Raw genomic sequence first — 11,356 nt, forward strand, 5'->3', positions numbered from 1 at the left:
TTTAACTGCAGAGACAACGAGAATATATCATCGGACATATTCATGGAACAGCTAGAGACTCGTTTATGGCCAAATTACGAATTGCTCCGTGGCGGGGGTGTAATCTGCTGACTCATGTCCTGTCTCCTGCACGCTCCAGAGAGCGAGGGAGGACTAAAGTTACACAAGAAGTTATATCTCCCGTTGTATCAGTTTGCCCTCTTATGGACATAATGCACAAAAATAGATATTCAGTATATTCCAATCTGTGTGTTTTTATTTGGAACAAATATTCAAATGTCATTTTTGGCCCATTTGACAGCCCTAGTTATTACCAAAGAATCAATGAAATTGTATTTTATGATGTCTTAGTGGTGTCACTTTGATTTGAATCCTTTTTTTACACACTCAAACACTCATTTGTGCTAAACCCTTTTCCTCCTCTCCTCTTCCCTCCCGTGTCCCTCAGGTGGAGGCTATGAAGGAGGTGGGCGTGGTGTTCGGAGGCTTGGTTCGGGAGCTGGCCGGCCTGCGAGAGGAAGCTGTGCGAGGCCTGAGCTCGCTGCAGGCCGAACACGGCAAGCTGGAGGACGAGATCAGACGGGCGCAGGACAGACACCAAACGGTAAGACAGTGTTTCCTCTATGTTGATTTTGTAGTGGCGGCCCGCCATGGCAAAACTTCTGCCGCCACAGTATCAGAAATAGGGCAGACGCACAATGGAGTCACGGTTGCCTTTTTAAAATTATCCTGCCGACATAATGCACGCTCACATTGTAATTTAACAATTGGAACTATAGTTTGACTCCACATTGTGTTGTGTTGATGGAGTTTATTGTCGAAACTAGGGCTGTCCACGACTAAAGAAATTCTTAGTCGACTAACACTTATAGGATTTTGTCGACTAATCGATTAGTTGATTTAATTGACAGAGCTGTGAGCTTTGAGAGGTGGTTAAGACTAGAAAAGCACAATATAAATGTAGTTAATTAACCATCTGTAAAACTGAGTTTCTCCACAATTAATCCTGCAAAAGCACCACTTTAAATCTTGTGTTTGCCATAAATGTGCTTATAAGTTTCTTGCAAATGAGTAATTAAGCATGAATAAGCATAAAAAAATTAGTAATCGACTAATCAACTGTGAGAGCTTGTTCAGACTGGCTGCGTCATCCGTCCCGCAGTCCAGCAAAAACTCAAGTTTTTCCGTTCATTTTGAATGGGTTAGTGTGTTTAGGCAGTGGCAGGGAGTGACGCAGGGGGGGACACACAAAAAATCACTGCGGGCCTTCGTCAAAGTTGAGACGGATTCAACTTTTGGAGAAATGCAACCCGACCTCACACTGCGTTGGCCAATCACGTAACCGGCAATCAGACTTGTTGGTGTGTTTTTGATGCGGTGCGTCCTGTACAAGAAACAGGAAAGAGAGAGAGTTTTGAAACGTTTCCTGCAACAACAAAGCACTTTCTATGTCTCGCTCGTCTCTTTTCTTTCTCTCTACACTGGGAAATAAAGCTGCCTTTAGGGCGGTCGGAATTGTCAAAATCTATAAACTATCTGACGGAAAACTAGTATTTGTGAAATATATAAAGATTACATGTGCTTTGTTGTGGGGTTTAAGAACCCAATAGGACGTCACACAAATGGGCCCCACTGCACAACCCAGCAGAAAATCGCCAGATTTTAGATAGATAGATGTGAATGCCCCTGCAAGCTGTGATGCAGATTGACTCTTCAGTAGCTCCTGTCACGCTTGAGTTTAAAGTGCCAAGTCATTTTAAGGGCTTAAAGTTCCCAGGCGAGCAGTTTTAAATGTGTATTATACCTAATTCAATACATTGTACACATTTCCTCCAAGGCAGCAATTCAGGCTCACAAATGGTTTCTTTATTTAACCCCTGGATTTTTATTTAACACTGTTAACACTAAGCTGGTTAAATGTGTAAACTCATCAGTTTCCAGCGGTTTCACCCCCCAAAAAAAATGCATGTCATCAGTTTCAGTGCAAAATGGAAATAACATAACTACAGGAACCAAATCTTTTTCTACTTTAGAAATAAACCAAAGCATAAAAAGTGCTCCGATAAATGTCATTATGTCACTTTGTCCACAAACTTGACTTTAGGTTTCTTTTAATACTTTTATCTTATGTTTTACGTATGCAAACCAAACTAGCATTCTTCAGTTTTTCATGTTAGCCCCTGCTTTATAAATAGGTCGTTATCTCAGTCAGTTATTTTGGTAAATGCTTAATGAGAAATGTGCTTCCTGCTGTCAGGGTATGAAGCAGACCATGCAGTTGCTGCAGGAACAGCTCAACCTGCTGACCATGGAGTCCCAGAAGGACTACAGCGACCTGCGCTCCGCCTCCAAAGCTCTCCAGAAACCTCTACAGACCGTCCAGGAGAACATCAGCAGGTCAGTCCCAAGACCGGGGGCCATAAAAAAAAAAAACACCTGCAAGGTTTTTCCTTTTGTACTTCAAAAGCTACAAAGTCAAATTTTACGCGCTATTATCGGCAACTTTTAAAGGTGCCGTAGGTAGGGTTGTAAAGATCCAGGACTTGGCCAAAAAACTTTAACATAAACAACTTCTCAGTCCCACCCCTCCCCTTTCCGTTAAAGCCCAAAACGGTTTCCCAAGCCCCTCCCCCCACATGGGAGAATGAATGCGTGTGCATGAGCAGTGATTGAAACGCCGTTAGACACCCTTCTGGCCCTGATTGGTGCATCTGAACAGGGAGCGGTGGATTTATGCAAATCGCACTACAGGCTGTAGGTGGTGCTATTTTATTTTTTTTAATACCTGCTTCATGTAGTTCTACTGGAACATAGAGTCATTTTCAGCAAATATGACAGTTAGTTTTATAAGTCTTACCTACTGCACCTTTTTTTAATTGTTTAGAACATAAGACTGTAAAAATAATGGCCGAAGCTTCCGGGTGTGAAAATTGAAGCTAATGCTGAAGCTCCTTTTTAAAGCTGCATTATTTCTAACTTCCAGTAGGGGGCGACTCTACTGGCTCCAAAAAGAAGTCTATAGAAATCTCTGAGAAAATGAGCCTACTTCTCACTTAATTTTTATGTTCTGCTTGTTCAACGATTGTCCGGTAAATTTCTACTAAACTCATTCAGAGACGATGATTTTGGCACTGATAATTTTCCTCTGGTGCTGGCTAAAAGCCTCTTTGTGGGGCACCAAAAATTCCTCTGTTTTTAGAATGGCTTTTAATACGTAATAGTGGTGTGACAATTTCCTCTTCCTCTTTCTATGTAACCTTTTCTGATTTTTACTATTTTCTATGTTTCATTCATTTTATTGTATGTGTTTTATTCTTGGTTTCTGATGTGAAGCACTTTGCAGGGCTGGGCAATATATCGATATTATATCTATTGTGATATGAGACTAGATATCATCTTAGATTTTGGATATCTTAATATCGTGACATGACATAAGTGTCAGTAAAGTGATGTACTTTTCTGAACTTACCAGACTGTTCTAGCTGTTCTATGATTTGCCTTTTCCCCACTTAGACATTATGTCCACATTACTGATGATTATTTATCTAAAATCGAAGTGTGAAGATATTTTGTTAAAGCCCCAATTGTCAACCCTAGAATATTGCCGCAATATCGAGGTATTTAGTCAATAATATCGTGATATCTGATTTTTCTCCCTATCGCCCAGCCCTAGCACTTTGGATACCTGCTGGTGGTTGTGAAGCGCTATATAAATAAATGTTGATTGATTTGTAGGAGAAACCCTGGTGTCCATTATTTATTTTTTATAGTTTCTGGCTTATGTGTGATTGTTCCCGTTGTCACCATGTTGTGTCTCCCTGTGTGCAGCGGTTGCAGTGCAGTAGAGCATCAGGCCTCGGCCCAGGCAGACCTCCTCTCCTCCACCTCCGCCTTTCTCGCCTCCTCCCTGCGTCTGAGTGCCGACGAAAGCCAGCAGGCGCTGGACGAGATGACGGGGTGCTGCTCGCACCTCCACAGCTCCGTGTCCGGTACGTCCTCTCCTCCACTTACCATTTAAAGAGCCCCTTTTATGCTTTTAGCTTTGACTTTTTTCCCCCTGTAATTTTAGTGTGTTATATAGTATTTTGTGTATGTAAATAGATGTGTAAAGTACAAAAAAAACCACCCTTCACTGCAAATTGAGCTTTCTCTCACACAAACGGCACTTTTTCTCAACTGCCCGAAAACACTCCGCCCACATTCCTGTTTGAAATTCCTCAATTAGTGATGTCACAGATTCAGAAAGCTAGCCCCAGGGTTCATACGTTTTGAAAAAACCTGGAAAAAAAGTTATGGAATTTTTGAAAAATGCAAATTCCAGGCCTGGAAAGGTTTTTGAATTATTTTTTTTAACACCGCATAATAATATGTGATTAATAAATGTATTTTCATGACGTCTTAACTTCAACGTTGTATTCGGGGAGCGATATTATGAATCTCACTATGAACCACATACATTATCATTCATTTTATAGTTAAACCTCTGAGGGTGAACTTCAACACTAGGGCTGGGCGATATATCGATATTATATCGATATCGTGATATGAGACTACATATCGTCTTAGATTTTGGATATCGTGATGTCACATAAGTGTCTTTTCCTGGTTTTAAAGGCTACATTACAGTAAAGTGATGTCATTTTCTGAACTTGGCCTGTTTTATTTTATAGGCTATTTTTATTTAAGATATTTTTTTTATTTAAATGTAAACATGCTTTGATTTAAAAAAAAAAAAAAAAAAGGTACTCCTGTTATACAGTATTTATGTTTACATTATATTGTTATTTGAACAGCTGAGCATTTAAAAGGTGAAGAAACCTGTTATTCATTTGATTTTGCAACTGTTCACTGAAATAGCCGGTTTCTATGAAACTACTTGTGACATGTCATATTGGGCTTTGACTTTGACTGAACAGCTCTCACTTTGCGGAAAAAAAATATCGGGATATATATCGTATATCGATATTCAGCCAAAATATATCGGGATATGACTTTTGGTCCATATCGCCCAGCCCTATTCAACACAGAATTTTTATTGCATAATGTCGACTGACATTTTCAGGAACACATAGTCATGGAAATTTGCCAAAAAGTATTGGTTAAAATGCTTATGAACCCTGCAGTCCAGATTTTCACATCGATAGGTGCTGCCCGAGCAAGCAATCTCGGTTTGAATTTGGTTGACCAATCACAACAGAGTGGGTCAGCTGACCAATCGGAGCGAACTGGGCTTTTCACAAAGGCCACAGAGGTCAGGCAGAGTATACTCCTTCGAGATGAGCCAGGCCTGCGCAGAATCAATTCCCGCCCAATGCATGCTGGGAAGATTTGTGTATGTCTTGATCCCGACTTTCTCTGACGTCATGCACACGTGGGCAACGATGACCAAGATCAAGGTGGCCGCAGGTTTGACACCCAGGGGCATGCTGGGAATGCCTGGCTCTCAATTGATCTAACTGCTGATTGGTTCAGAATCGACTCAACATGATATTTTTATATACATTTTTTTTGTTTTTGAATCTGAGGGATTTTAATTGCCATTTGTCTGGTTTATGCTTATTCTGTACAGAACACATGTTGTGTGGCTAATTATGTTTAAGTCAGAGACTAAATCTGTTCAGATTACAGATCATCTACAGTCTGTTTAACATCAGCAGCAGATCACATGTAGAGCATTTTAACAGCAACTCTGCCTTAATATAAACAACTAGAGACTGTGTAGGAGCTGATATATGGGTCTGATAAAATATTTTCAAATCAGGCCTAACAGGATCTGAGTGTTTCTTTGACTTCCTGTTCAGCTTCCGAAGGCTGCTGGAAATGTCTGTAAACGGTGCGACTTGAGCGTGGCTTTTTGTCACTCACCCCACCCCCTCTGTTTCAGGCAGAGTAGCTGCAGCAGTGGGCAGTATGAGAAACCTAAAACACAAAGCATGTAAACCTATTGCAGTAGAGCCTACGAGTACAAATGTGATGCTGAAAAGGAGCATAATAGGGGCTCTTTAAACCCACATCTGCAGAACATTTGGTGTGCGTTTAGTGCTGATTCTGTGGATTGGTGTCTGCAGGTCTGGTGCAGCGGGACCTCCAGTGGACCTCCAGAGCCAGGGAGCATGCAGAGACTCAAGCCCAGGAACACCTCTCACTGTCGGGGAAGATTTGCACTGAAGCTCAGACCCTCTGTCAGGTAAAAACTACCCTCTGACCTCTGCAGGTTTCTATCTTGTTAGTTTTAATTTATTAAAAATAATAATAAAAAGCTGATTGAGACATCCCTTAGTGATACTGCTATTTAAGGTTTCACTGTATCGCAACAAACTCTTCACCTGGGAGATTAACAAGACTCTAACCCTCCATCTTCTGCCCAGAGCGTGGAGACGCGCTGCGCTGAACAGCTCCGGGCGGCCGAGGAGGAGCTTTCCAGTCGGCAGGCCGAGGTGGAGCGCTCTCTGGTGGCCGTGCAGGACCAGACCTCCGCAGACCGGACCGTCCTGGACCAGCAGCAGGCCGAGCTGCGGGACCACGTGGAGACCAGCCAGGAGCTGGTCCAGGGCTTCCTGCAGGAAGAGCTGCAGCAGGACCTTCCCACCGGTAACTTATTTAATCTGGGCGCCTTTTTCTGTTTTAAAGGTGCTGTAGGGAGGATTGGGAAGATCCAGGACTTAGCCAAAGAATGTGAACATCAACAACTTCTCAGTCCCTTTCCCCTTTCTGCTAAAGTCCAAGATGGTCTCCTAAGCCCCTCCCTATGAGCAGTGATTGACACGCAGTTAGACACCCCCCTTAGCCCTGATTGGTGCATCTGAATGGGGAGCTGTGGATTTTTGCAAATCTTACTACAGGCTGTAGGTGGAGCCAGAGGAGCTGGATTTATTTAAATGACCTGCTTCATGTAGTTCTATTGGAACATAAGGTCAGTTTCAGCAAATATGACAAAGTTAGTTTTATAAGTGTTACCTACTGCACCTTTTTAGTACATTTTCATTTTTAATAGGGATACACCGATTATCGGGCTGTTTTTGGCAGTTTGCAGATGATCTGTATCTGCGTTTTATTTGCCTTATAACCGATAAAGTTAACTTATTAAATAGTGTTCTACTTTGGCTCGGCTACAGCTCTGTGTCTGTCCCTCTGCTTCGGTTTCACTCACCACTGAGTCTCCCCCACACCACTATCTGACTCTCTGTTAGTGGGTAGCACGTTGAAAGTTTCTCATTTATTAAGTAATTGCTTAAAGCGTTTAAACAGGTTTTTTTTTGTTGGAGTTTGTAACATTCCAAAACCTTCATTGTGACTCAAAGATTTTCATTGTCCCTGTAAATGCGTAGCTGTTCCTAAAACGGTTCTGCTGTTGCCTTCAGGTGCGACCCCTCAGCGTCGGGAGTTTGTGTATCCCCGGCAGCTGGAGAAGTCGCGGAGCCGCAGCGAGCTGCTGGAGAGCCTGCGGAGGCGGCAGGAGGAGCTGCAGGCCGCCATGGAGAAGGAGCATCATCAGGAGGAAGAGGAGGAGGAGGTCGATCACGTACGTTCACCTTTTCTCTTTCTCTTCTAGAGGCAGAGACACTCAGCATCACTCAGGCACTTATTTAAGACTCAATTAGTTATGTTTTGATTGAATTCATTTTGAATGTTTTCACAATGTCGATTAATTTCTTACACTAACTCTACTTTAGATATTGTTCTGGGTTTCTCGGCCATCATAAGGTTTAGGAGCAGCACCCGAGCAGTTTTAGGCAGCGCCTAAACCCAATGAATGTCACATTTTCTTGAAAATTGGCACCTAAACCCCTCTGCCAAATACGCACATCTAAGTCTAACTATACTCTATTATGATTCAAAATGCTAATCCGATTTTGGCTTTGTATTTAATTTGGATGTGCACTTTTTTTCTTTAACCTTAGTTTTTATCTATCTGTCTGTCTTCCCACTTTGTTTTGACACTGCAAAGCAATTTCACTTGGCATTAATAACGTTTTATCTCAGTTTAATTATTTGGCGTGCTACTCTGGACATTTGGCTCATACACTTCAACGTTGTTGGTTTGATTTCTCTTTCAGGTCATTTTGTCAACACATGCAGAATTTGTTGAGCTAAACTCAAAAGAACTGCTACCTGTTTCCTGGAATAATGAGTTTTGCTCCATTTTCACCTTCCACGTTCCCCTCTGTGGCGTCTAGGACTCTCTGGAGGACGAGATCAGTACTTGCAACGAAAGCGTGGCCACAGAGCCGTCCTTCATCGACGAGAACCTCGTCTTCAACGAGAGCAAACGGGTTCCTTTCTTCAAGGTGAGCAGTACAAATGAAACCTTTTTTATTTGAAGTAACGCTGATGTTCCCACTGGGTGTGCGTCTGCTGCGTCCCCACCGCGCCGCTGTTTTATCCCTTTTTTATAGTTATACGTTTTTATATAGTTTTATATTTTCTGACTCGCAGATTTTATTGTCTCTACAAATACTTTACAGCAGGAGTCTCCAATGTTTTTTAAGCCAAGGACCCCTTAATTGAAATAGATGGATCAGGGACCCCCCTACTACATATATTGTATAAAATGAAGTTGCATATTAATCTGGTCCTTCAATAACTTTTAGGGCAGCCTAAAGCATTTATAGATACCTTTTTTTTACATAGAATACTAAGCTATTCAAATGCCTAATAATTGTTGCCATGATTTTATGTCATGTTTTAATTAGTGACTACATTATTGGCCAGTAAGCCTATCATCAGTGGGGATTTATATTTGCTAATAATATGTTGGAATCATGTAAAGACGTTTTAAATCTTGAAAAAACTTTCAAAAATGAACAATAATTTGGAGGCCTCCCTGCAGTGACTCGGAGGACCCCCTAGGGGTCCCAGACCCCCTGTTGAAGATCCCTGCTTTCCAGAACAATCCCGTGTTTGTTAAGCCAGTATCTACCTTCCACTCCAAACACTCCTGTAGTTAAACTCCATGCTTTCTCTTTTCCTGCGTTGATCTGTGATGTCGTATTATGCTCATCAACCTCCAGGATGAATCTCTTGTTGTCCGTGGTGTTGTAGAGGAGACACAAACGATATTTTGGGGGGTGTGGTGTCTTTTGGTAAATTGACTGGATGCTCACTTCACTTCCTGCCCCTGACAAGCCAGACCCACATTAAGATGTTGGTCTTGGAACTCCCCATTGGTCAGGGCTCAATCTGAGGGGCGGGATCAACGGTTGTCTGTCAAATTCCCTCTGCACGCTATAGGATAGCACTACAACCAACCAGAGCAACGAAGAAGGTAGCGGAGCTAGTTGATAGATTAAACTTTTGCCGTATCCGGTCGGCAAAACTCCGAACAAATCTTCCTTTTTTAAGAATGACTTCAGTGCTTAACTCAATTCCAAAGACTACTGTTCGCCAGCAGCAACGGCAGCCATCTTTGTTTTCAAGTAGCAGGGAATTCACCATAGACAGTATATAATGGACCAATAGACCCCGTTGCTCTGGACGGAGACCAGTGAAGGCTATTAGAAGCACTTTTCCGGTGATGGCCAGCTTTACTGCGCAGCCTCCAACTGAGAGAATGTGACGTGAGCAACGTGTCTGAAAGTGTGAAGTCTTCTGGTAGCTGTGCCGAGAGAAATCTCAATCATTCCCAATCTTACAGAGACGGAGAGCGTAGGTATATGTAAGGAGATAACATAGACACAGGCTAATTACTGATCACTAACATGCTAGTTAACATTAGTAATTAAACCTAAACAGCTCATGTAAGTCCAAACTGCCTGTGAGCTTCTCCTGTACTATACGGTAATTCCTCTACTGTGTGACAGTAAGTCTCGTGGTTATGACCCAATCGTTAGCCTATTGTTATAAAAGCGTCTGCTACGGAGCCATAACGTGAGCTACAAGGTAATGGAGCCTTTTATACATTGTTGTGTTTCTTTAGAAATAAACAACGGACAAATAGTCTTCAAACATTTCTGATGTAAAGTTATTCGCAGTCAGGTGACGTAAAAAAAAAATGGCGGTCAGTGTAATGCTAACAGGAGGTGATGGCCTGTTAGCAACAAAATGGCGCCATAGATGGCTCGAGTTCTGAAGCGAAGCTCACCCCCTTGGAATTTACGCAGTGAACAGTCACTTATGTTAAGCCCCGCCCACCGACTCCTATACACGATATGATTGGCCTGACTAGAGTTTGGTTTTTCCAGCTCGGAGAGTTGCTAGACTGACCCTGGCTGCAAAATGACATTTGCTGCCACTAGGGTGCGTCTAGATTTCTAGGCTAATGTGTGGTTATATAGAGGAGGTGATGCATCGTGATATCGATTTGAGTCGTTGACATGATAATCGGATCGAATCATGAGACCAGTAAAGAGTCGCACCCCTATTGGCGACGCCTCCAGAACGCAGCGCGGTGGGAGATGGTGGTAAAGATGGACCTAAAATCGTTGAAAGAATTTACGTTTTTAATGCTTACCCACGTTTCAGATAATTCTATCAGGGTTCATACGTTTTGAGAAAACCCGGGAAAGTTTTGGAATTTGAAAAAATGCAAATTCCAGGCCTGGAAAGGTTTTGGAAAAATACAAAGACCCCGAAAGTTTTGGAAAAGTCATGGAATTTTTAACAAAGCATAATAATGTGTTCAATTTACAAATCCCACTATGAACCACATAGACCTCCTGAGGGTAAACTTTAACGCAGATATTTATTCTTATTGTATAATGTCGACTGACATTTTCAGGAACACAGTCATGGAAATTTGCCAAAAAGTAATCTGTTCTTGTCATTTTTTTTCCTTTTTTCCAGCAAAAGAAGAGCAGTAAGAAGGAGGCGAAGCTGCTCGCCAAGTATAAAGCGTCAGAAAACGAAGCCTCCACGCCTCAGAAATCCAAACTGCCCCTCCGCTGTCAGAACTAAAACAAGTTTTTAAATGTGTTATTCTATGAACTATGTTCTTACTTTTCAACTATCTCCATATTTTTTTTAATCTTTTTGTCTTCTACGTGTCAGGATGATGTCTCGTGAAGTGTCTCTTGTTTTTAGTAAACCATTATTGTCTCGACGTTTTCAAGTTGATTGTAAAATTAAAGAGATTTTATACTTGTTTTTTATACTTCCGTTATTTGTGAATTCGTACACACTTTGTTTATTCTGAGAAATGGAACAGGATATATATCGAGTTTGTCCAAAATGATGAACTAAAGATTGGGTGATGCACTTCTTTTAAAAAGGGAAGCAACAGGATCTGTCCCAATAACCACTCTTGCTAAAGCTGTAACCGATGAATGTCGTGGAGTAACTAGTAACTAATGCTGGAACAGATGAATGTAGTGGAGTAACTAAAGTAACTAGTAACTAAAGCTGGAACAGATGAATGTAG

General features: G+C 41.8%; 1 protein-coding gene across 1 annotated transcript in view; it reads left to right on the forward strand.

Moving 5' to 3' along the window:
• kif11 (kinesin family member 11) overlaps window positions 1–11,087 on the forward strand; it is a 29,712-nt gene extending 18,625 nt beyond the window's left edge. Inside the window, exons 20-27 of the mRNA XM_028603163.1 lie at window positions 449–604; window positions 2,258–2,397; window positions 3,829–3,989; window positions 6,069–6,187; window positions 6,369–6,591; window positions 7,362–7,522; window positions 8,178–8,288; window positions 10,783–11,087. Of these exons, the coding sequence (XP_028458964.1) occupies window positions 449–604; window positions 2,258–2,397; window positions 3,829–3,989; window positions 6,069–6,187; window positions 6,369–6,591; window positions 7,362–7,522; window positions 8,178–8,288; window positions 10,783–10,893 (1,182 nt within the window). The 3' untranslated portion in view covers window positions 10,894–11,087. The remainder of the gene's footprint in view (window positions 1–448; window positions 605–2,257; window positions 2,398–3,828; window positions 3,990–6,068; window positions 6,188–6,368; window positions 6,592–7,361; window positions 7,523–8,177; window positions 8,289–10,782) is intronic.
• The last annotated feature ends 269 nt before the right edge of the window (window positions 11,088–11,356 follow it).

Source organism: Perca flavescens, chromosome 17 (genome assembly GCF_004354835.1).
Source record: "Perca flavescens isolate YP-PL-M2 chromosome 17, PFLA_1.0, whole genome shotgun sequence".
In the NCBI taxonomy this organism is placed as follows: domain Eukaryota; kingdom Metazoa; phylum Chordata; class Actinopteri; order Perciformes; family Percidae; genus Perca; species Perca flavescens.